At 29.6% G+C, this 27,428-nt stretch overlaps 1 protein-coding gene across 1 annotated transcript in view; it reads right to left on the bottom strand.

Annotated features, from left to right (window-relative positions):
* The window catches only part of LOC141292685 (lysosome membrane protein 2-like), a 43,138-nt gene extending 19,737 nt beyond the window's left edge, over positions 1-23,401 (bottom strand). The window contains exons 1-2 of the mRNA XM_073824720.1: positions 23,094-23,401; positions 9,762-9,922 (exon numbers count right to left, since the gene is read on the bottom strand). Coding sequence (XP_073680821.1) covers positions 9,762-9,922; positions 23,094-23,216 — 284 coding nt within the window. The 5' untranslated portion in view covers positions 23,217-23,401. The remainder of the gene's footprint in view (positions 1-9,761; positions 9,923-23,093) is intronic.
* Positions 23,402-27,428: the final 4,027 nt, after the last annotated feature.

Here is a 27,428-nt window from a genome sequence, read left to right as displayed (position 1 = left end):
ATAACTCTAATTAAAAGATACATAAAGAAATTTTATATTGCAAATACAAATATTATTTATTTATTCATTTATTTTAGAATTGCAATTTAAACAATCAAAATGCAAATGAGTGGAAATAATGCAATTAGACTGCATTAGATTGAAAAAAAAATGCAAATAGCCATATAATACAAATGAGAAGTGAAAGTGATGCATAATACTTGATATTTGCATGAAAATGATTTATGTTTCACTCTCTCTCAGATGTTTCCAGAGCGTATCGATTCCTGCCCAAGTGTTTTCTGTTTGCTCTGAATTACCCAAGTTCAACGCAAACAAACCATGAGGAGGAATACAGGTCAGGCGGCTGGAGTGTCCTTGGTTGAGCATTGGAGAGCGTTAACGGCACAGACTTTGATATTTGTTTAGGGTGTGACATGAATGATCCTGCAGACGTGAGGAGAGCATGACTGCAAACACGCCGAGCAAACATGACAGCAGCAAAACACCTGTACTGCCGTCTATTTAATAATAAACACGGATAATTCTTCAGTAAAGATGAACAGAGTCTGCAAATTAACACAGCTAACTGAAGCAAACGTCAGTGTGTCAGTGGCACTCTCCAGCAAACATTACTTTTACAATTTTTCAACGGGAGTTCTTTATTTTATAGATAAGTTATGAATATGAAAATGTAAAAATTAATAAATAAATAATGAAATGGTATTGCAATTTAAAATTTTTTTTTTTTTTTTACATGCATTAAAATACAATTTATTTCTGTGATGCAAAGCTACATTTTTAGCATCTTTACTTTAGTCTTCAGTGTCACATGATGCTACAGAAATCATTCTAATATGCTGATTTTGATACTTTTTTGGAATCTGTGATACTTTTTTCAAGGTTTTTTGATACCTAAAAAATTCAAAAGAACAGCGTTTATTTAAAATAGAAATCTTTTCTAACCATATAAGTCTTTACTATTATTTTTTTTATCAATTTAACACATCCTTGCTGAATAGAAGTATTAATTTCTTTCACAGAAAGAAAGAAAGAAAGAAAGAAAGAAAGAAAGAAAGAAAGAAAAACAAATGTCACAGGAATACATTCTATTTTAAAGTATATTAAATTACAAAACCACTATTTAAAATTTCAATAATATTTCACAATATTACTGTTTTTTCTGTGTTTTTAATCAAATAAACGCAGCCTTGATAAGCAGATTTTTAAAAAACAACAATAAAAATGTAATGTTGATTTGCAAAGTTATGCTATGCAATATTTGACAAATATTGTATTATAATAACAAAAATAAAATCAAAATATAGTAAATTATACTATATTCATATACAGCTGTTAAATTAGCTGTCAAATTAATATATTTTTATTTTTTGATATTTGCGATTTTTTAGGTTTTTAAATTTGATAATTTAACATAAATATATAAAAATACTTTTATAATAAACACAAAAAAATTATGTTTTTTCAAGATTTTTTAATAAATGCAAAGTTAAAAAGCATTTATTTAAAATAAAAATCTTTTCTAACAATATAATTCTTCACTGTCAATTTTTATCAATTTAACACATCCTTGCTGAAAAGAAGTATTAATTTATATATATATATATATATATATATATATATGAATATAGCAAATTATACTATATTAATATATCCTCTTTTGTAAGTCGCTTTGGATAAAAGCGTCTGCTATAGACTAAATGTAAATATATATATACAGTAGCTGTTAAATTAGCTGTCAAATTACTATTCATGCTTTTTTTTGATAGTTTACACATTTATATAATTTAATATATTATATTATATTATATTATTTTACATTTTATATTATATTATATTATCTTTTATGTTATGCTGTTTAATTTCATCATTAATATTTTATAATTAATAATATTAATAATTAATAACAAAAAGTTTAAGTTTAAGTTTTAAGTCATATTACCTTTTCTTGCTGTTAAATATAAATAATTGATACATTTCTGGATTAAATATATATTATTGTATGTATGTATATATATATATATATATATATATATATATTAGATCTATGTTGAGATGCATGATGGGATTAATTAAAGAGTTACATAATGTAATTATCCGGAGATTAGTCATGTCATGTGCTGTGATATTACCTTAGTCAGCAGCTGTTTTACAACATAACTACTAGCAACATGATGAGCTTTTGCTAGTTTTACTCTCTTTCTTAAATCACAGCACCATAAAATGCTGGAATATGAGTTAATTTCCCCATGTGTCTCTGCAGTTGTGCGTAACAGATGTCTGAATATCCCTACGCCAGCAGATGACTCAGTAAAGCGGCCTGTTGTGAATGGATCACGCAGGAATAAGCATCTTAAGACTGAACATGGCATCTCAGGCCAAAGCGTGTAGGATTTGTGCTGAGATTCGCACCGGAATCAGATCTGTGAGCATCAGCATTGTGTCACTCCCATCTGCAGCAGCCAAACAGAGTCTCGTGCCTCTAAACTCAATCTGCTGCGTCACACGGAGGAGATGAACGCTTACACATCAAACAGACAACACCTGAAGACTAAGCCCTGACAGATATATTTGTAGCTATGCCAGCTCAGGTTTTACAGGTGTGTTTTGACAGGTTTAAAAAAAAAAAAAAATCACAAAACATCACATGACACAGCTTAACATGAAACAGAAAATATAACATGTTCAGCTTTTTATATTGTTTTTTTTTAAAGTTATGTGTTGTTATTGTATGCTTTGTTTTTTTATAACCATAACAAAACAATAACAATAACATGTGATGCTGTTTTGTTTGGTTTAATGTTACATCACGTTTTTTTGTTGTTTTATATCTGTTTTGTAACAAAACATAGTACGCTATGTTTTATGTTGTTTTGTTTCATTGCTGTTTTATGACAAAAAATATAAAAGACAACACAAAAATTATGTTTTTTAAGTTACATAACATACATAACATGCAAAACAAAATATAAAAAACAACATGATAGCATAACATGAAAGCAAAACATAACATCACACTATGTTATGTTATGTTTTTTATGTTATGTGTCATGTTACTGTATGCTTTGTTTTTTATAAAACAAAACATGTTACGTTTAATTTGATACTGTTATGTATGGTTTAACGCTATATCATGTTATGTTTTATAGTGTTTTAGAACAAAATAGTATGTTATGTTTTAAGTTATGTTTTATTATCTTATTTTATAGCAAAAATTAAAGATAACAAAATGCGATGTAAAAAAATTAAATGTGATGTTTTACATTGTTGTTTTTGTTGTAAATTTAGCAAAACATAACATGAAAATGTAATGCAACAACAAAAAATAATGTACAAAGCAAAACATCATATTTAAAAAAACATGATAAAATAATATGAAAGAGCAAAACATAACATCACGCTTTATGTTATGTTTTTTATGTTATGTCATGTATGCTTTGTTTTTTATAACAAAAACAAAACAACATGTTATGTTTAATTTGGTTTAACATTATATCATGTTTTTTGTTGTTTTATACTGTTTTAGAACAAAACAGTATGTTATGTTTTAAGTTGTTTTGTTTCATTATCTTATTTCATAACAAAAACATTAAAAAACAAAATGCGATGTTTACAACAATAAAATGTCGTTTTACATTATTTTTTGCTGTTGCATTACATTTTTATGTTGTTTTGCTAATTTTACAACAAAAACAAATGCAACACAGAACAAAAATACACAAAGCAAAACAAAATATAAAAAAACAACTTGAAAGCATAACATGAAAGAGCAAAACATAACATCACGCTTTGTTGTTATGTTTTTTATGTTATGTGTCATGTTACTGTATGCTTTGTTTTTTATAACAAAAACAAAACATGCTACGTTTAATTTGATACTGTTATGTATGGTTTAACGCTATATCATGTTTTTTGTTATGTTTTATACTGTTTTAGAACAAAATAGAATGTTATGTTTTATTATCTTATTTTATAGCAAAAAATAAAAATAAAAATAACAAAATGTGATGTAAAAAATTTAAATGTGCTGTTTTACATTATTTTTTGTCATTGCATTACATTTTCATGTTATGTTTTGCTAAATTTACAACAAAAACAACATCAAAACAACAAAAATACCAACATGATAGCATAATATGAAAGAGCAAAACATAACATCACACTTTGTTATGTTATGTTTTTTATGTTATGTGTCATGTATGCTTTGTTTTTTATAACAAAAACAAAACAACATGTTATGTTTAATTTGGTTTAACATTATATCATGTTTTTGTTGTTTTTACTGTTTTAGAACAAAACAGTATGTTATGTTTTAAGTTGTTTTGTTTCATTATCTTATTTTATAACAAAAACATTAAAAAACAAAATGCGATGTTTAAAATAATAAAATGTCATTTTACATAATTTTTTGTTGTTGCATTACATTTTTATGTTGTTTTGCTAATTTTACAACAAAAACAAATGCAAAACAGAAAAAAAATACACAAAGCAAAACAAAATATAAAAAAACAACTTGAAAGCATAACATGAAAGAGCAAAACATAACATCACACTTTATGTTATGTTATGTTTTTTATGTAATGTGTCATGTTACTGTATGCTTTGTTTTTTTATAACAAAAACAAAACATGCTACGTTTAATTTGATACTGTTATGTATGGTTTAACGCTATATCATGTTTTTTTTATGTTTTATACTGTTTTAGAACAAAATAGTATGTTATGTTTTAAGCTGTTTTGTTTTATTATCTTATTTTATAGCAAAAAATAAAAATAAAAATAACAAAATGTGATGTAAAAAATTTAAATGTGATGTTTTACATTATTTTTTGTCATTGCATTACATTTTCATGTTATGTTTTGCTAAATTTACAACAAAAACAACAACAAAACAACAAAAATACCAACATGATAGCATAATATGAAAGAGCAAAACATAACATCACACTTTGTTATGTTATGTTTTTTATGTTATGTGTCATGTATGCTTTGTTTTTTATAACAAAAACAAAACAACATGTAATGTTTAATTTGGTTTAACATTATATAATTTTTTGTTGTTTTATACTGTTTTAGAACAAAACAGTATGTTATGTTTTAAGTTGTTTTGTTTCATTATCTTATTTTATAACAAAAACATTAAAAAACAAAATGCGATGTTTAAAACAATAAAATGTCGTTTTACATTATTTTTTGCTGTTGCATTACATTTTTATGTTGTTTTGCTAATTTTACAACAAAAACAAATGCAGAACAGAACAAAAATACACAAAGCAAAACAAAATATAAAAAAACAACTTGAAAGCATAATATGAAAGAGCAAAACATAACATCACACTTTATGTTATGTTATGTTTTTTATGTTATGTGTCATGTTACTGTATGCTTTGTTTTTTTATAACAAAAACAAAACATGCTACGTTTAATTTGATACTGTTATGTATGGTTTAACGCTATATCATGTTTTTTTTATGTTTTATACTGTTTTAGAACAAAATAGTATGTTATGTTTTAAGCTGTTTTGTTTTATTATCTTATTTTATAGCAAAAAATAAAAATAAAAATAACAAAATGTGATGTAAAAAATTTAAATGTGATGTTTTACATTATTTTTTGTCATTGCATTACATTTTCATGTTATGTTTTGCTAAATTTACAACAAAAACAACAACAAAACAACAAAAATACCAACATGATAGCATAATATGAAAGAGCAAAACATAACATCACGCTTTATGTTATGTTTTTTATGTTATGTGTCATGTATGCTTTGTTTTTTATAACAAAAACAAAACAACATGTAATGTTTAATTTGGTTTAACATTATATAATTTTTTGTTGTTTTATACTGTTTTAGAACAAAACAGTATGTTATGTTTTAAGTTGTTTTGTTTCATTATCTTATTTTATAACAAAAACATTAAAAAACAAAATGCGATGTTTACAACAATAAAATGTCGTTTTACATTATTTTTTGCTGTTGCATTACATTTTTATGTTGTTTTGCTAATTTTACAACAAAAACAAATGCAACACAGAACAAAAATACACAAAGCAAAACAAAATATAAAAAAACAACTTGAAAGCATAACATGAAAGAGCAAAACATAACATCACGCTTTATGTTATGTTATGTTTTTATGTTGTGTTGTTATTGTATGCTTTGTTTTTTATAACCATAACAAAACAATAACAATAACATGTGATGCTGTTTTGTTCGGTTTAATGTTATATCATGTTTTTTTGTTGTTTTATATCTGTTTTGTAACAAAACACTGTCCGCTATGTTTTATGTTGTTTTGTTTCATTGCTGTTTTATAACAAAAAATATAAAAGACAACACAAAAGTTACATAACATGCTTCTGCTTCATGCTATGTTATATTATGTATTATATGTTATATATTATGTTACTGTATGCTTTGTTTCTTATAACAAAAATGTTTATGTTTCATTTGATGCTGTTATGTTTGGTTTAATGTTGTTGTTTAAACTGTTTTATACTGTTTTAGAACAAAACGGTGTGTTATGTTTTAAGTTGTTTTGTTTTTATTATCTTATTTGATTATTTTTAACAAAAAAAACCCATTAAAGATAACAAGATAACAGATACGATGTATAAAATAATGTGATGTTTTACATTATTTTTTTGTCATTGCATTACATTTTTATGTTATGTTTTGCTAAATTTACAACAAAACAACAAAAATACCAACATGATAGCATAACATCAAAGAGCAAAACATAATATCACGCTTTATGTTATGTTATGTTTTTTATGTTATGTGTCATGTTACTGTATGCTTTGTTTTTTTATAACAAAAACAAAACATGCTACGTTTAATTTGATACTGTTATGTATGGTTTAACGCTATATCATGTTTTTTTTATGTTTTATACTGTTTTAGAACAAAATAGTATGTTATGTTTTAAGCTGTTTTGTTTTATTATCTTATTTTATAGCAAAAAATAAAAATAAAAATAACAAAATGTGATGTAAAAAATTTAAATGTGATGTTTTACATTATTTTTTGTCATTGCATTACATTTTCATGTTATGTTTTGCTAAATTTACAACAAAAACAACATCAAAACAACAAAAATACCAACATGATAGCATAATATGAAAGAGCAAAACATAACATCACGCTTTATGTTATGTTTTTTATGTTATGTGTCATGTATGCTTTGTTTTTTATAACAAAAACAAAACAACATGTTATGTTTAATTTGGTTTAACATTATATCATGTTTCTTGTTGTTTTATACTGTTTTAGAACAAAACAGTATGTTATGTTTTAAGTTGTTTTGTTTCATTATCTTATTTTATAACAAAAACATTAAAAAACAAAATGCGATGTTTACAACAATAAAATGTCGTTTTACATTATTTTTTGTTGTTGCATTACATTTTTATGTTGTTTTGCTAATTTTACAACAAAAACAAATGCAACACAGAACAAAAGTACACAAAGCAAAACAAAATATAAAAAAACAACTTGAAAGCATAATATGAAAGAGCAAAACATAACATCACGCTTTATGTTATGTTATGTTTTTTATGTTATGTGTTGTTATTGCATGCTTTGTTTTTTATAACCATAACAAAACAATAACAATAACATGTGATGCTGTTTTGTTCGGTTTAATGTTATATCATGTTTTTTTGTTGTTTTATATCTGTTTTGTAACAAAACACTGTCCTCTATGTTTTATGTTGTTTTGTTTCATTGCTGTTTTATAACAAAAAATATAAAAGACAACACAAAAGTTACATAACATGCTTCTGCTTCATGCTATGTTATATTATGTATTATATGTTATATATTATGTTACTGTATGCTTTGTTTCTTATAACAAAATTTTTTATGTTTCATTTGATGCTGTTATGTTTGGTTTAATGTTGTTGTTTAAACTGTTTTATACTGTTTTAGAACAAAACGGTGTGTTATGTTTTAAGTTGTTTTGTTTCATTATCTTATTTTATTATTTTTAACAAAAAAAAACATTAAAGATAACAAGATAACAGATACGATGTATAAAATAATGTGATGTTTTACATTATTTTTTTGTCATTGCATTACATTTTTATGTTATGTTTTGCTAAATTTACAACAAAACAACAAAAATACCAACATGATAGCATAACATCAAAGAGCAAAACATAACCATCACGCTTTATGTTATGTTATGTTTTTTATGTTATGTGTCATGTTACTGTATGCTTTGTTTTTTTATAACAAAAACAAAACATGCTACGTTTAATTTGATACTGTTATGTATGGTTTAACGCTATATCATGTTTTTTGTTATGTTTTATACTGTTTTAGAACAAAATAGTATGTTATGTTTTAAGCTGTTTTGTTTTATTATCTTATTTTATAGCAAAAAATTAAAGATAACAAAATGCGATGTAAAAAAAATAAAATGTGATGTTTTACATTATTTTTTGTTGTTGCATTACATTTTCATGTTATGTTTTGCTAAATTTACAACAAAAACAACAATGTACAAAGCAAAACAACATATTTAAAAAAAACATGATAACATAACATGAAAGAGCAAAACATAACATCACGCTTTATGTTATGTTTTTTTTATGTTATGCCATGTATGCTTTGTTTTTATAACAAAAACAAAACAACATGTAATGTTTAATTTGGTTTAACATTATATAATTTTTTGTTGTTTTTACTGTTTTAGAAAAAAACAGTATGTTATGTTTCATTATCTTATTTTATAACAAAAACATTAAAAAACAAAATGCGATGTTTAAAACAATAAAATGTCGTTTTACATTATTTTTTGTTGTTGCATTACATTTTTATGTTGTTTTGCTAATTTTACAACAAAAACAAATGCAACACAGAACAAAAGTACACAAAGCAAAACAAAATATAAAAAACAACTTGAAAGCATAATATGAAAGAGCAAAACATAACATCACGCTTTATGTTATGTTTTTTATGTAATGTGTTTTGTTACTGTATGTTTTGTTTTTTTATTACAAAAACAAAACATGTTATGCTGTTATGTTTGGTTTAATGTTATATCATGTTTTTTGTTATGTTGTATACTGTTTTAGAACAAAATAGTATGTTATGTTTTATGTTGTTTTGTTTCATTTTTTATGTCGTTTCATTACAAAACAAAAGATAAAAAACAAGAAAGTTATGTTTTGCAGGTTTTCTATTGTTATATTCCATTTTTATGTTATGTTTTGTTACAAACTAATGCCAACGACAAAAGCAACAGCAAAACCAAACAAAATATAAAAAACAACATGTTATATCATGTTATAACCATGTTATATTATGCTTTTTATGTTATGTGTTATGTTACTATATGCTTTGTTTTTATAACCAAAAACATGTTCAGTTATATCAAGCTTTTTTGTTGTTGTTTTGTATAACAAAAACATAAAAGATAACAAAACCAAATATAAAATGTTGTTTTACGCTATTTTTTGTTGTTGCATTACATTTTTATGTTATGTTTTGCAAAGTTTACGACAAAACAACAGCAAAACATGACATGAAAACAAAACGTGCTTTACGCTGTTATCTTTTTTATGTTCCTGTATGTGTTGTTACTGTATACTTTGTTTCTCATAACAAAAAACACAACATAATGTTATGTTTAATGTGATTATGTTATGTTTGGTTTATTGTTGTATCTTGTTTTTTTGTTGTTTTATACTGTTATATTTTAAGTTGTTTTGTAAACACCCTGTCAATTAATTAAAGAACGACCATGAAGGTACCTGTAGGTGTACGGCCCCATTTCAGTAAGACGAGCTTTAGCTTCTCCCTTCAGAAACTCCTCAGGGTTGGTGATGTTGAAGAAAAAGAACTGCATGTAGACCGGAGGAGGTGGGTTCTTCCATGTCCCGAAAACTTTACTGCCTTCCGTCAGCGTGATCTCCTAAACACACAAAACAGCACAAACATCAAATCAAATGTTTTTTGGCTTCAGTTCAAGTATGTCAGCTTTGAGCTCATTATAATGAGAGCTGACAAAATAAACTTTTATATCATCAGCTGAGATGACTTTACTTCATTCATCACACTGAAAAAGGAAGAGATCAGTATTTAGGTCACCAGAGGTCATGACCCCCCAGGGCATTGCTAGAGTTCAGAGAGATAAGGGGCTTAGCCCCACAAAGCCCCCCCCAAAGAAAAAAAAACAGCCATAATTTATTTACAATACATTAATTTCATGCTAAGTAAAATTCATGTAACTTAATAGAAAAGTATCATTTATGTTAATTTAGAGTATTTTGTTATTGCACAATGCACATTACTTAATATTATGCCTAATGTGTTTTAATATCACTATTAATAAAGACTGTATGATTTATGTATAATACATTTTGTATGTGTTTAAATGCAATTATCGATCTATTGAGAGAGAGAGAGAGAGAGAGAGAGAGAGAGAGAAAGAGAGAGAGACAGAGAGACAGAGAGAGAGAGAGAGAGAGAGAGAGAGAGAGAGAGAGAGAGAGAGAGAAGTAAGAGTAATCAACGGTTTGCCGTGCATTAAAAGATTTTAAATGCTTCGCGGGTGCATTTAAAATCCTTTAATGCACGCCAAACCTTTGATTATCCTTTACTTATCCAGTTGTTACAAATGTACAATTAAAAGAGAAGGCAGTACACTCTCTAATAATTTCATACTTTAGATGTTTTATATAAGAGTGGACACTCCCTTACTCTCTGAGCCTGCTTCTACCTCATCTTCAATGGAAGTAGGGGAGAGTGGTGTAAATTAAGATAGTGGTATTTTGACCCACCCTCTTAATCTTTGCAAATTCACCTTCACATCTGACCATGTATTTTGTAACCACCCATCATTTCTTTTTTTTTTTTTTTCTTTTTTTTTATTTGGAGTGCAAAAACATACATGGTAAATGCAAAAACAGAAACAACAACAACAGAAACAATACCAACAAAAAACAAAAACAAACAAAAAACTATACTAACAACAACAAAAAACAACAAAAAAAACAACAACAATGATAATAAATGAGAAATGAGAACAAGACAATCTGAATAATAATAATGTATAAGTAGTAGTAGCAGTATAGGTAGTATTAGCATATTCAAAAATAATAGAAATGGCCATAAATCGGAGTAACAACTATAACACCAAAGGTAGTGATGATACGGTTAATATTTTGTGATGACAGTAACAGTAATATCAATAATAACAGTAATCATAATAATAATAATAATAACAGCAATAATCCCAAGGATGGTGATTACAGTATGATGTTGTGATGATGGTAACAGTAATATCAATAATTATAATAATAAAATAATAATAATAAATAATAATAATAAAAATAAATAAATAAATAAATAAATAAATAAATAAATAAATAATAATAATAATAATAATAATAATAATAATAGTATTAATAACAATAGTAAAGTTTGAGTTGTAACAATGATATTTTGTGACGATGTTTTGTGATGAAGGCAACAGTACTATTACTATTAATAATAATAATAATAATAATGATGATAATAATAACCACCCATCATTTCTGCCAGACTGTGAAAAGGATAAACACATGGGGAAATCGAAAGCACCCATTTAGTTTAAAAACTTTTTTTTTAGCTATTTTAGCATAACTGATATAATGGTTGTTTCATCAAAGCAATTGTATCCAGGTGTTTATGATACATACAGGTGGCTTAGCAACATAAAAAAACAAATGCAAAATATTTTGCTAAAACATATTTTATTTGTGAAGTGAATGGTTCATCTTCTAAAAGATTAGGGGCTCTCGGCACTGCGCCACCTTGCAACGCCACTGCGACCGCCTGACCCACAGCGCTACATTATTGCAGAATCAAATGTAACATTTCTAAATACCTCAATGCTGATAAAGTTCATTCGTTCTGGCTCAATCGGATCATTAGAAGTTCAGCCAGCAGCAGAAACACGCAGGAGTATTACGGGAACCATGAAAGACGGTAACTATTAGATACTCTGAATCCACACTCGGTCAAACGCGACCCGCAGATAACCTCTCACCAGTCAAACGCTGGCGCCGCATTTGGGGTGACTGGACCCTTTAAAGGTGTGTTTGAGACATCGATCATGAAGGAGGACAGAGATCACAAATAGCAGAGCTTTAACTAGTGACTCAGCTGTCAGCATGAAGCTGGTTTATTTTGCAACTCATTCTGACCAACAATTATCAGTTTAGATAGAAACAGACTTGATGAATACTAGCTCTTCCTCAGAAGAGTCAGTACTGAAGTTTTAAACATGACTTTGTTTTGACAACAGATGGAGGAGGATATCTGCCAGTGCTTAATTTGAGCCGCATCCTGTTCCGGAAAATGTACGATTTTGAATTTTTGCCTTTCGGTATTTTTTTTTTTTTTAAAGATCTGGCATAAACAACCAGTGTTGAGGAAAGTTACTTTTAAAGTAATGCATTACATTATTGAGTTACTCCCTAAAAAAAGTAACTAATTACGTTACTTAGTTACTTTTTATGGAAAGTAATGCATTACATTAATGAGTTACTCCCTAAAAAAAGTAACTAATAACGTTACTTAGTTACTTTTTATGGAAAGTAATGCATTATATTATTGAGTTACTCCCTAAAAAAGTAACTAATAACGTTACTTAGTTACTTTTTATGGAAAGTAATGCATTACATTATTGAGTTACTCCCTAAAAAAAGTAACTAATAACGTTACTTAGTTACTTTTTATGGAAAGTAATGCATTACATTAATGAGTTACTCCCTAAAAAAAGTAACTAATTACGTTACTTAGTTACTTTTTATGGAAAGTAATGCATTACATTAATGAGTTACTCCCTAAAAAAAGTAACTAATTACGTTACTTAGTTACTTTTTATGGAAAGTAATGCATTACATTATTGAGTTACTCCCTAAAAAAAGTAACTAATAACGTTACTTAGTTACTTTTTATGGAAAGTAATGCATTACATTAATGAGTTACTCCCTAAAAAAAGTAACTAATTACGTTACTTAGTTACTTTTTATGCAAAGTAATGCGTTACGTTACTTTTGCGTTACTTTTTAAACCTGGGCAGGGCTTGCTTGTTTGTTTTTAATATGAAAAGTTATATTTTTGTCAAATGTAAAAGCATTTTCACAGCAAAAGCCTCAGGCTTAGAGAAAAGTAGATTGCCGTCTGTACAGTAGACCGCAGAAGAAAAAAAGTCAACTCTTTACCAGTAAAAAAAGGAAAACAAATATTAGATTAACCCTGATTAATTTTTCTTATTAGTATGGATGAATTGGATCATCGAAGGTCGGCAGCAAAGACATCGGTTAATAAAATGGGATTAAATACATAAAAGATATTGGTATTATTTAACAGATTTAATTATTGCAGGTTTGTGTTGAATTTGACTGTTTTTATTCATTATGAGGAACCATGTATCTGTTTTTTTTAGTGAGTGAGATGAATTAATGCATGTTCACATTTATTCTAGAACTAAAGTAACATCTTACTCATGATTTCTCTCAACATGAGGACAAAAAAGCTTTTAATCAATAAATGGGGAAAAAAGTAAGTTTTACTTATTTAAAAAAGTAACTCAGATATTTTCTTGTCAATTAAAAATTAATGCGTTACTTTACTAGTTACTAAGTTGGAAAAAGTAATATTATTACGTTACTTGTAATGCGTTACCCTCAACACTGTTAACAAGTACATTAGATCATGACAGTGCAAGCGCTGGTTTATTTAGGTATATTTTGAGGTTATGAATTGGTCCTCAACATATTTTTGGCCAATCAGCTTTCTTAAGTTCAAAATCTCTCTCATTGATTGGTGCTTTGTCCTTAACCATCCTCTCCAAACGTACAGTGCTTGCAAAACATATTTAGTGAGCAGCGAAATGTTTCGAGAGACCAGAACTGATACCAAATCAAGTGAAATAATATAATGTATAAACATTATAAACACTAGGCCTATAATGAAACAAAGCACTTAAATGTAACGGTTTTCAGAACAGAAGAATGAAAAAATATATAAAGCTAAGAAACCAAAACAAAGTGAAACTGAGCGTAACTCTGTAATTCGGCACGAATTCAAATGTTTTCATATTCACAATGTATTTTTGAATGATAAACTATTATTGATAATGTATACTAGGCTTTATACTTCACAGACGTTCATAAATCAATGGAATAAAATCATCCTCCGCATGAGCAAAAATGTGCTTGGCATAACAGCAGCGTGGATTGTACATTAAAAACAGAACATTTGTGCTTTTGTAAAACAAAGCAAACAAACTCATCTTGGTTTTTCGTTTCCTTTCCATGAACTTGTTTGCGGAGCACCGCGTCTCACATCTCTTTTAAAATCTGTTAATTATTTAAGTCAGATATATTTTGCATATTTATACCTTTCATATAGACTATGATTGTATTTGATTTATATGACAACATTTTTTTTTTCTGTAACTACATTTTCCATCATCCTGCGACCTATATTTGACCCAAGGTTTGAAAACCTTTGCCCTAGATTGTAGTTAGGTTCATGCAGAAACTTGTAAACAATGTTCTTATACAGGTAGTTGGGGCATTAATGTTTTGTGCCATTATTGAAGGTTCTGGAAAAACTGAAGTTGTATTATTAGTGTCTGTGTTTTGGATCCGGAATTATTCATTTACCAATTGAGCACTGCTTCTGCTCTCACTTAAGCAGAAACTGTAAATATTGATGGTTAACCGCTGACAGTTTAACACACTAATGCTGTTAACAGTCATTACTGACATAGAGACATTTCTTGGAAAAAAGAGCTGATATAATAACTGTGACAAACTCACCCAAACACTTTTTAATGACTACACTGCAAAAAATGCTTTTCTTACTTAGACTTTTACTAGTCTTGTTTGCAGGCAAAATATCTAAAAATTCTTAAATCAAGAAGGAATTTCTAGGCGAGTAAAAATTACTGACTTTTTTCCTAGAACAAAAGCAAAATAATTTGCCAGTGGGGTAAGCAGAAATATTTTATTTCAAACAGCAGATTATTTTGCTTGTCTCGAGCAAAATCACACTTAATTTGGACTTGTTTTTTTCTACTCGTCTAGAAAAATCCTTCTGGATTTAAGAATTTTTAGATATTTTGGTTGGAAACAAGACAAAAAATCTAAGTAAGAAAAGCATTTTTGCAGTGTACAATTATTATTATTATTATTAATATTTCAATTAAATATCCCTGAAATGTAGATATATTAATAATAATAAATATAATAGTGATATACAAATATATTGACATAATAATTTCATATACAGTTGAGGTCAAAAGTTTACACCCCCTATTTCAGAATTTGCAAAATGTTAATTATTCTACTAAAATAAGAAGGATCATACAAAATGCATCTTATTGTTTATTTATTACTGACCTGAATTTTGATATCTATCTTTTCACACTGAGGACAACTGAGGGACTCATATGCAACTATTACAGAAGGTTCAAACACTCACTGATGCTCCAGAAGGCAAAAACATGCATTAGGAGCCGGGGGTGAAAACTTTTGGAATTTGAAGATCAGGGTAAATTTAACTTATTTTGTCTCCTGGAAAACATGTAACTATCTTCTGTAGCCTCTGAAGGGCAGAACTACATGAAAAAAATATGCTATTTAGGCAAAATGAGAAAACCCATCTCCATTCTGTTCAAAAGTTTTCACCCCCGGCTCTTAATGCATGTTTTTTCCTTCTGAAGCATCAGTGAGTGTTTGAATCTTCTGTAATAGTTGCATATGAGTCCCTCAGTTGTCCTCAGTGTGAAAAGATGGATCTCAAAATCATACAGTCATTGTTGGAAAGAGTTCAAATACACAAAAATGCTGGAAAACCAAAGAATTTGTGGGGCCTGAAGGATTTTTCTAAAGAACAGCAGGCATGAACAACTATCACTAAATTAAAAACACAGCTGTGGATCATTCAGGTAACAACACTCTATTAAGAATCAAGCGTATGTAAACTCTTCAACAGGGTCATTTTCATAAATTCAACTATAATTTTCTCTTGTGGACTATATGTAAACATCTTTTACGTGAAATATCTTTTTCAGGTCAGTACTAAATAAAAAATATCATGCATTTTGCATGATCCCTCTTATTTTGATAAAATAATTACATTTTGTAAATTCTGAAAGGAGGGTGTAAACTTTTGACGTCAACTGTGTGTAAATCATTAACTCTCGTATAAAAAGATTAAACATGTAATGTTTGTTTTTGCCTTAAGGAAACGAAAGACGCAGTGAATATCACCAAACACATTCATAAATGTTCAGATACAACTAAATGACCTGCCATAAACATTACAGCGGGACCCATAATGCCTCATTGTGAAAGAATCACTGTTACTGAATGCTCTGATTCATCAGAATGTAATGGAGTGGCTCATATCATTAATGTGATAAAGATATCAAGAGACATTCTGACTGATATAATGCAGACACATTCCGATCTTTTGTTAATCAGCCACAGTTATGGGCTCACAGTGGCAGAATGCTTCATATAGTGGTTTACATCAGTGATAATGATCCACATTTAACTTCGTGGTCTGTCATCAAAACTACAGTGAGAATCTTAGAAAGACAATGAGTTTCTTCCCCAATGAAACTCACACAGACACACGAGACTGGAGTGAATGACCCTCATTAACACACACACACACCTCACAGATCACATGACCATCAGCTCACACTCATTCCTCGAATCAACGGCCGCAACTTTTCTTTTCCTCTCTTCTTTTCTCATGTAAAAATCCAGCAACCACCAGCCAAGACGTCTTGAAAAAACGCTCAAGTATTCGTGCAGAACAATGAGGTGTTTATATCTAAGCTTCACTGGCATTTAAGACTCTTTTAATGGCCAAAAGACAATTTATATTACAGCTGCACAAGCAAAAAATCATACAAAAATACATACTACAATTTAAAAGTCTGGAATAATAATAAGATTGTTTTTATGTTTTTGTCTCTTCTGCTCACCAAGGCTGCATTTATTTGATCAAAAAATTGATGAAATTAATTCTAAAATGCATTATAATTTAAAACGGCTGTTTTCCACGTGAATACATAGTACATTTTAATTTATTTTAGTACATTTTCAGCATCATTACTCCAGTTTTCAGTCACATGATCCTTCAGAAATTGTTCTAAAAATTTAATTCCAGGACATTCAAGGACTTTTCAAGCACTATTTGTTTTGGTTTTTCAAAGACAAAAATTTCTAAATCTAAAGAGAAATAGATACATAAAAACATACTAATAAAAATAAAGTGAAGCACATGCAAATATTACTACTAAAGTATAACCAAGTATATTACACTTTTACTACAGTAAAATTACTGTTATTTTTCTTCAGCGATTATTTGTGTATTTTTTGGTTTTGTTTCCTAACTGTACTGCCTTCATGGTTTGATGTTTTCTACTGTTTAAGAAAAAAAATCTGAAAAAAAGATGCACGAAATTGCTCTAAAATCTTGATCTGAATTTGATTTCGATGGAGACTCACAAGTGCCACAAACCAAAAAAAAAAAAATCATACTAAAATACATACTACAATTCAGAAGACTAGAAAAATAATGATTTTTTTAAATGTTTTTTGTCTCTTCTGCTCACCAAGGCTGCATTTATTTGATCAAAAAATACCTGAAAATTTCTAAAATAGTATTATAATTAAATGATCCTTCAGAAATCATGCTAAGGGGGTTCACACAGATACTGTAAAATGAAATTCTAGGACTTTCAAGGTCTTTTCAAGCTCTACTTTTTAGTTTTTTTTTCAAGGACTTCCCATTTTAAAATCTAAAAAAGACAACAACAAAAAAAAAAAAAAATACATACTGTAAAATGAAATTCCAGGACTTAAAGGATGTTTGATGAAGTCTGGAATAATATTTTTTTTTTATGTTTTTGTCTATTCTGCTCATAAAATGAAATTCCAGGACTTTCAAGGACAGCAATATTATAAACAGTGTTGCGGAAAGTTACTTTTAAAGGTAATGCATTACAAAAGCAAGCCCTTTCAGACCAAAAAGTTAAATAGATTTAAGGTTGAAGGAAAAGTAAATTCAGGTCTATACAATAGAACTGTAGGAACAGGAAGCTCAACACTCTTCAGCAATGAAATAAATGGAGCACAATTGTTAGTTAATCTAAAGTAAGTTTTGCTTATTTAGTACAGTTGAATTGGATCAATAGACATTGGTTAATAAAATGAGATTAAATAGATTAAGGAAACAAAAAGTAACTGGCATTACTTTTTTGAAAAAGTAACTCTTGCAAATAAAAAGTAATGTGCTACTTTACTAGTTACTTGAAAAATTAATCTGATTATGTAACTCATATTACTTGTAATGCATTACCCCAAACACTGCTTATAAATGTCTTTACTGGCACTTTTTATTAATGTAACAGAAAAAAAATCAATCAATAGTAACTGACAAAAAATTTAATCATTAAAATAAATTAAAATGTAAATAATAATTTCAAAATAAAACACAAAAAATTTAAGCAATCATAAAAATTCAAAGCATTTAAATATTAATATTAAATAGAATTAAAAAAAATAAATAAAAAAATAACATATAATACTAAATTAAAAATACAAAAAATATATATTTAAAATCAAATAAATAATCAAATATTTAAAATAATAATAATAAATTCAATAAATAATTTGAATTTTATTTAAAATAAAAATATGTAATATAGAATACTTAAATACTAAAAACAAATAATAAATCTTAAAATACGTCAATGCCTTTGTTTTGTCTCAAGAGGCACACCAGTAATGTTTTTTTCTAAGTACATTTATAAAAATTACTTAAATGTCCTAATTGAAATATGGCCAAACCCAGGCTTAGTCTAAATCCTGTCTGTGAAACACCTTCCTGAGGGCAAAATTTGGAAAGGTATTGTTTAGAATTCACATATAAACTGGATTCTGCATTAATGCTGCTGTTGACACTTATGACCATCATTCAGCCATCCACATGATTTTTCCTTGTTTTTACAAGCACTGAAACATTATTAAACAAAACAAATCTGAAGTAGACTCATTGGTATGGGAAAAAACATGCTGAATGTAGATAATAAAATGGCATTTAATCTAACCATACCATCACGTATAGTTAGTGAAATAAACAAGCTTTCAGAGCTTCAAAGGCTGATGTCAACTGAAGATAGGACTTGGCAAACTACCAATAACTAGGATGTGAGTGTGTTTTCTCAGATGAATTTCTCCTCCCTATAGGCCTTTATTTTCATGTGTAGTTTGTGGATTGTGTTTGATGATTTAAAGAAGTAAAGGAATAAGTTCAGACACAAACCAGACTCTGACTAACCGTGTGTGGCAGAACTACTCGCCCTGATGCCTAAATGTATTCATTTGATTCAGATCGGGACTTTGGATTCAGATCAGGACTTCTAATGCAGTTTGTGAATCATTTGATTCAGATCAGGACTTTTAATGCGGTTTGTGAATCATTTGATTCAAATTGGAACTTCTAATGCAGTTTGTGAATCACTTGATTCAGATCAGGACTTTTAATGCAGTTTGTGAATCATTTGATTCAGATCAGGACTTCTAATGCGGTTTGTGAATCATTTGATTCAGATCAGGACTTTTAATGTGGTTTGTGAATCATTTGATTCAGATCAGGACTTTTAATGTGGTTTGTGAATCATTTGATTCAGATTGGAACTTCTAATGCAGTTTGTGAATCATTTGATTCAGATTGGAACTTCTAATGCGTTTCGTGAATCACTTGATTCAGATTGGAACTTCTAATGCGTTTCGTGAATCACTTGATTCAGATTGGAACTTCTAATGTGGTTCGTGAATCATTTGATTCAGATCGGGACTTCTAATGCGGTTTGTGAATCATTTGATTCAGATCAGGACTTTTAATGCCGTTTGTGAATCATTTGATTCAGATCAGGACTTTTAATGTGGTTTGTAAATCATTTGATTCAGATTGGAACTTCTAATGCAGTTTGTGAATCACTTGTTTCAGATTGGAACTTCTAATGCAGTTTGTGAATCATTTGATTCAGATTGGAACTTCTAATGCAGTTTGTGAATCATTTGATTCAGATTGGAACTTCTAATGCAGTTTGTGAATCACTTGATTCAGATTGGAATTCTAATGGGTTCATGAATCATTTGATTCAGATCGGGACTTTGGAGCGGGTTTGCAAATCATTTGATTCAGATCGAAACTTCAAGCACGGCTTGAAAACTTCAGTGGGGGTTCGCAAATAATTTGATTCAGATCGGAACTCTGAATGCGGTTTGCGAATCATTTAATTCAGATCGGAACTTCGAATTATTTGATTCAGAATGGAACTTCTGTGCGGGTTTGCGAATCTTTTGATTCAGATTGGAACTTCGAGCACGGATTGCAAATCATTTAATTCAGATCGAGACTTCAGTGTGGGTTTGTGAATCATTTGATTCAGATCAGAACTTCATTTGATTCAGATTGGGAATTCAGATCTGAATCAATTTGGTGCCAATTGCGAATCATTTGTTTCAGATTGGAACTTCGATGATCTGCGCTTGATGATCTGAAGAACTAAAGAAATGAGGTCAGACACAAACCAGACTCCGACTGACCATGTGTTGCAGAACTAGTTGCCCTGATGCCTAAATGTATTGCACTTAAAAATACAGTAAAATCAGGAAAATTATGAAATATTATTACAATTTAAAATATCAGTTTTTTATGTAAATATCTGTTAAACTGTAATTTATTCCTGTGATGTACAGCTGATTTTTTCAGCATCACTCTTCAGTGCCACGTAATCTTTCAGAAATCGTTCTAATGTGCTGATTTGCCTCTCAAGAAAAATGTCTGATTATTATCAATGTTAAAAACACTCTGTCATCAACATAATTTTCCCATTTTCCTTCTGCAATTAAAACAGAACGTGCGACCAATCAGAAGCTCAGGAGAGCTGCAACATGTGTGTGATTTACTCTCGTAAACATCCACATGAAATCATGCGAGGCGGATCTGAGGAGTCTGATGTCTCACATATAATCGGTTGTTTGTAGACGCCTTTAAACACGGGCGGCACAAACTAAACCTATTCCTGGAGCCTTCTGGAGACGCCTGACCGCTTCAATCAGACAACAGCCCGCGCTCCGTTATTCCAGGCTCTGGGCTGTGACTCTAAATTGCTACCCTGGTAAAAGAACTTCATCTTAAACTAAAAACAGCATGTGCTTGTCGTTTTGGAGCTGCAGATGCATTAGACTTATTGATCTAAGACTTTAAGACTATCCAGTTAAACATACAATGATCTTACTACAGATGAGCAGCTGTAAAAGACACACACACACACACACACACACACACACACACACACACACACACACACACACACACACACAAGCATAACATTCAGCAAATCCACACAATGTGTTTCCTGTTCAGCAGGAGCTGCTGCAGCCGATTACATTTACATACAAACCGAGTGTTCAGATGTGCTGTTAAAGCACTAAACTCTCTGAATGCGTTTGATCGGCTGATTTTCCACTTGTGCAATGCAGAGTATTTACTTTCAGAAATCAGTAAGTGATGTTTGTATTTCAAACTCACTTACAAACGATTGAGTGTTTTCTGCAGACGTGACATTTACGTGACGCTCCATAAGAGGAAGAGAAATCGGAGCACATGCGGTGAAGACAGAAACACAGAGCACATGTTACACATCACTCTGATTACACAGAGCACATGCTGCACTGAGACCGTCTGAACACACGCGCTCATTTCCCGCCACTGAATCATTTAAAATAAATTTGAAAATTAAATTAAAAAAATAAAAAACATTTAATTAAAAATGAAAAAATATTTAATACAAATAATAATAATTTCAATTTTAAAAATTAAAACAAAAAATCTTACATTAAAAAACAATAATTATAATACAATAATACAAATAATTTAACATAATTTAAAATATCATATTCAATATAGAATACTTACAGAAATTTAAATAAGAAAATATAAAATTCAATTAATTTTTATTTTTAAATAGCTATAATCAACATGGAATATATAAAAAATTTAATCATAATCTAAAATTAAAATGTAGAAATATTATAAAGCATTTACTAAAACTAAATACACTATAAAATGTTCAATTAAAAAGTTTTAAACTAAATTTAAAAAACAAAATCAATCAATAGTAACTCACTAAAAAGTAAATCATTAAATTAAATTAAAATGTTAATAATAATTTCAAAATAAAACACAACAAATAATAAATTATAAAAATGCAAAGCATTTAAATATTAAATACAATTTAATTTATAAAATCATAAAAATGCTAAATCAACAAGTGTGTGTGTGTGTGTGTGTGTGTGTGTGTATTTTAAATACAATAATATAATATATATATATTAAATTAAAAATTCTCAAATAAATAAAAAAACAATATTTTTTACTCATTAAAAATTATATGAATAAAAGAAATAAAAATGATAATAATTTCAGTAAACATTTAAATAATAAAAATGTTCAATTTAAATACAAAACAATTTGTGAATCAAATATGTAATACAGAATACTTACTAAAAATTAAATTAAAAGTTAAATAATAAACAGTTTAAAATAAATATAATCAACATCAACATTAAAAAAATAAATTATAATGTAAAATTAAAATGTAAAAAATATTCAAAATAATTGAAAACTAAATGCATTATATAAATGTGAAATTAACAAGTTTAAAACTAAAATAAAAAAATAAATCAACTGACTAAAAATTAAATCAATGTAAAATGTAAATAATTTCGAAATAAAACAAAAAATTTAATAAATCATAAAAATGCAAAATGAACAAATATGTGTGTGTGTGTGTATTTTAAATACAATTTAAAAAAATAATATATATATATATATATATATATATATATATATATATATATATATATATATAAATATTAAATAAAACGTTAAACTATCTAAACATCACACAAAGTAATAGCTCACAGTGACACAAGCTATGACAAACATCCCAGCCCTCATGACAGCTGATGAACAAGATGAAAACAGACTCTTACCCCCTTCAGCTTGTTGTGGATCATAGTCTGGAAGAGTCCAGACGCAAACAGGGCGATTCCCGAGATCAGGAGAAGAGCGCCGATGACTCCAGACGTGAACATACAGCAGGAACCCTTCCTCATGGTGCAAGTGTAAATAACCCCCAGAGAACTGAAAGTGATGCCAGCAGGTCCGCAGAGCTTCTCTTCCTAAATACACAAAGTTCAGCAGATTTGCATGAGATAATCAGTCAGATCCTGAGCTCAGATCGAGTCGCTCCTGTGACAGTATTTGCTCCAGAAGCTCCTCAGCAGAGTAAACTTGATCCAGCGGCCAGCTCACTATTTGAATGAATGACTGCAGTGTGGAGGGGCCCCACGTCACTCTATGTGGGCGGGACACACACAGAGAGAGAGAGAGAGAGAGAGAGAGAGAGAGAGAGAGAGAGAGAGAGAGAGTAGGAGGGTCGTGTTTGGAATCTTTTCTTGAAGGTGACCGATGACTGTTTTAGTGCTTCAACAGATTTAACTGCAGCTTCTGTTATGGGTAAATTCACAGATACAGTATATAAACACATTTCACCTGAAAAAAAAAAAAAGTATTATAGAAAATTGTGTTAATTTTAAATGTAAAAACATGCATACACAATATAAGATACATCATTTATTCACACATTAATTTCAAATTTATATATAAGCAATGTACATTCAATGGGTCTATCTTGTGTTCATCTGCTTCTATTTCCTCTTTTTACATTATTAACTATCACTCTTTATAGACTAATCCAATCAGATACAACAATAATTTCTCAAATATTTATTCAATATACACTGGTCAACAGCAATAACATTCACAGGTCAATGGTATGAGATGACAACTGTCACTAACTGAACTGCAGTGATCAAACTATTTCAAATATAGTGAATTAAGCTACAAACTCCATCATAATGCACAATATTTCCATCTAACATCTATTTTGAGCTGCAGCTTGTCATATTAGCTAATGGAGTTTCCGGTTACCTCACCTCAGTATGTTCGTAGATTTGTGTTGGATGTCATCTTTGGAATGAACATATGTAGATTTTATTTGTAAACATCTTACTTTTTTTTGGTTATTTCTGTGAATGTCATAAAACTAGCGAGCTAAGCCAGTATACTGACAGTGTCGTGTAAACAAGGCTGAAGATGCAAAACGAGGAACAGGTGAACCGAATCAACTGAGTGAGTCATTTGAACCGCAACGAATGATTCAAACTCGTGTCTTCGATCATGCAGTTCAAGCGATTCACTAGTAAAAGCCAGATCAAATTAAAAGAGCGATTCAATTTCGTATGTCGACATCGCTTGATGTTAATGATTTTAAAACGCACGTAGTGATGAAATTGAGATTTTTTTGAAACTCCACATCAAGCGTTCCAATCGGTTTGTGCATGCTGTATCATTTGATTCACAACGGGAATCATCGGAACTTTTCATTTGATTCAGACCAGATTTTTGGAGAGGGTTTGCGAATCATTCCGTGTATTGAAAGATTCAATTCGAGCACGAATTGCAAATCATTTGATTCAGATCGGTAATCATCGGAACTTGGCATATCGCAAATCATTTGATTCAGACTAGAATTTTGGAGCGGGTTTGCGAATCATTTGGCTAATTGAAGGATTCAATTCAAGCACGAATCACAAATCATTTTATTCAGATCGAAACATCAAGAGAGAATCGCAAATCTTTTGATTCTGAGTGGAACTTTGGAGCAGGTTTGCAAATCATTTAATTTAGATCAAAACATCGAGCGTGGATCGCCAATCATTTGATTAAGATCAGAACTTTAAGCGTGAATCGCAAATCATTTGAATCAGATCAAAACATTGGTGCGGGCTTGCGAATCAATTGATTCAGATTGGGACTTCCAAGCGTGGATTGCGAATCATTTGATTCAGATCGAAACGTCGATGTGGGTTTGAATCATTTGATTCAGATGGGATCTTCGAGTGTGAATCGCGAATCATTTGATTCAGATCCGGACTTTAGTGTAGGTTCACGAATCATTTGATTCTGATCTTAATTTCGAGTGTGAATCATGAATCAGATCGGAACTTCGAGCGTAAATCGCAAATAATTTGTTTCAGATTGAAACATCGGTGCAGGCTTGCGAATCAATTGATTCACATCGGGACTTCAGTTCATGTTAGCAAATCATTTGATTCAGATCGGAAGCTCGAGCGCGGATTGTGAATCATTTGATTCATATCGGAACTTCAAGCGCGAAACACGAATCATTTGATTCAGATCGAAACTTTGGTGCATGTTAGAGAATCATTTGATTCAGATCGTAATTTCGAGCGTGAATCATGAATCATTTGAATCAGATCGGAAGCTCGAGCGTGGATTGTGAATCATTTGATTCATATCGGAACTTCAAGCGCGAAACACGAATCATTTGATTCATATCGAAACATTGGTGCATGTTAGAGAATCATTTGATTCAGATTGGAATTTCGAGCACGGATCGCAAATCATTTGATTCAGTTCAGGACTTTGAGAATGGATTGCAAATCAAGGCAGTACAGATATATAAACAAATCAATGAAAAATAAAAGAAAGTATACACAAATACAAATCTCCCAAGTGTAGTAGTTTTTTTTCACCACAGCTTTACTAAAAATACCACGGTTAAACTATGGTTAGTGCTTGTTTTTGCTGCTGTATAGGATTTACAGAACTTATCTACTTATTTTGCTGAAATGATTCGTGACCACTTCTGATAAAGTTTTGATAGAGACAATGCGTGCAAAATCTGATTTATTTTTTCTTTCTTTGATTATGAGCTGAATTGATTTGTGATGTTTTGATGAAGACAATGTGTGTTTATCTTCATGCATTTGGGAAAAATGCACAGTATTGTGTGATGTATTTTCCTGTTTCTTTTACCAGGCCAAAATCCTTAAAATGTTTAAAGAGAAAATCGTCAAATATTTAGCAAAGCACGTTCGTGACGGAAAAGTTTTCCACACAGAGCTGTTTAATGAAACGTTGAGCGAGACGAAACAGCTGCAAACTTCATAAACAAACCCTGTGCGAGTCAACTCTCTCTCTCTCTATATCTTTACATTTTACTTGCTCATGCTTCATGACCCCTGTTACATTAGTTTGGTCACGTGGGGCTTTATTCAGAAACGTGGGTGTGTTTTAAGTGTGTCACGGGCAGTAAAGGGGAAGTATGTGACCTTCATGTGTCATATAGACTGAAGAAGAAAGCTGACCTCTGACCTCTCCCCGCCGGACACACGAGGGGTCAGTGGAAAACATCTGCAGATCCGGGCGTGGACTGACCGCTTGGAGAGAGCGAGAGGAGGAGCGCCGTGTTTGTTCCAGATCCGCATGAACAGGTCAGTCGGCACAAAGCTAGAGGAGTTTAAGAGTCAAACGCCTGCAGATGTTAAAGCACCGCACAAGCACACACTCACAATAAACACCGGTGTTGGGGGTAATGTATAACAAGTAATGCAAGTTATGTAAAAATATTACTTTTTCCAAGTAACTAGTAAAGTAACACATTACTTTTTAATTGACAAGAAAATATCTGAGTTACTTTTTCAAATAATTAATTCATTAAAAGCTCTCCTGTCCCCATGTTGAGAGAAATAATGAGTAAGTTACTTTAGTTCTAGAATAAATGTGAACATGCATTAATTCATCTCACTCACTAAAAAAACAGATAGTGTTCTTCAAAATGATTAAAAACTGCAATAATTAAATAGTTTAAATAATACAAATATCCAAAAAACTGATGTCTTTGCTGCCGACCTTCGATGATCCAATTCATCCATACTAATAAGCAAAAATTACTCAAGATAATCTAACATTTGTTTTCCTTATTTATTTTATTGCTGAAGACATGATTTGTTTTGTGGTCTACTGTACAGATGTGAATTTACTTTTCTCTAAACCTGAGGTTTTTGGTGTAAAAAGGCTTTTACATTTGCCAAAAACAAACTTTTTATATTAAAAGCAAACAAGCAAACCCTGCCCAGATTTAAAAAGTAACGCAAATGTAACAGAACGCACTACTTTTCATAAAATGTGAATGTAATGTAATTAGTTACTTTTTTAGGGATTAACTTAATATTGTAATGCATTACTTTTAAAAGTAACTTTCCTCAACACTGAATAACACACACATCTCATTGTACATACCTTCACTAAAATTAAGATAAAAACCACTATCAACCCAGAATTTCCTAGTTTACATGTAAACACAATAACCACCTCCCTCCCTCCAAAATAAAACTAAAACAAAAACTAAAAATATTATATTATTATCGATGTTTGATGCAAATAATATTTGTGCTAAT

Source organism: Garra rufa, chromosome 19 (genome assembly GCF_049309525.1).
Source record: "Garra rufa chromosome 19, GarRuf1.0, whole genome shotgun sequence".
Lineage (NCBI taxonomy): Eukaryota > Metazoa > Chordata > Actinopteri > Cypriniformes > Cyprinidae > Garra > Garra rufa.
The sequence above is the reverse complement of the archived record's forward strand: the minus strand, read 5'-3'. Positions and strand labels throughout refer to the sequence as shown.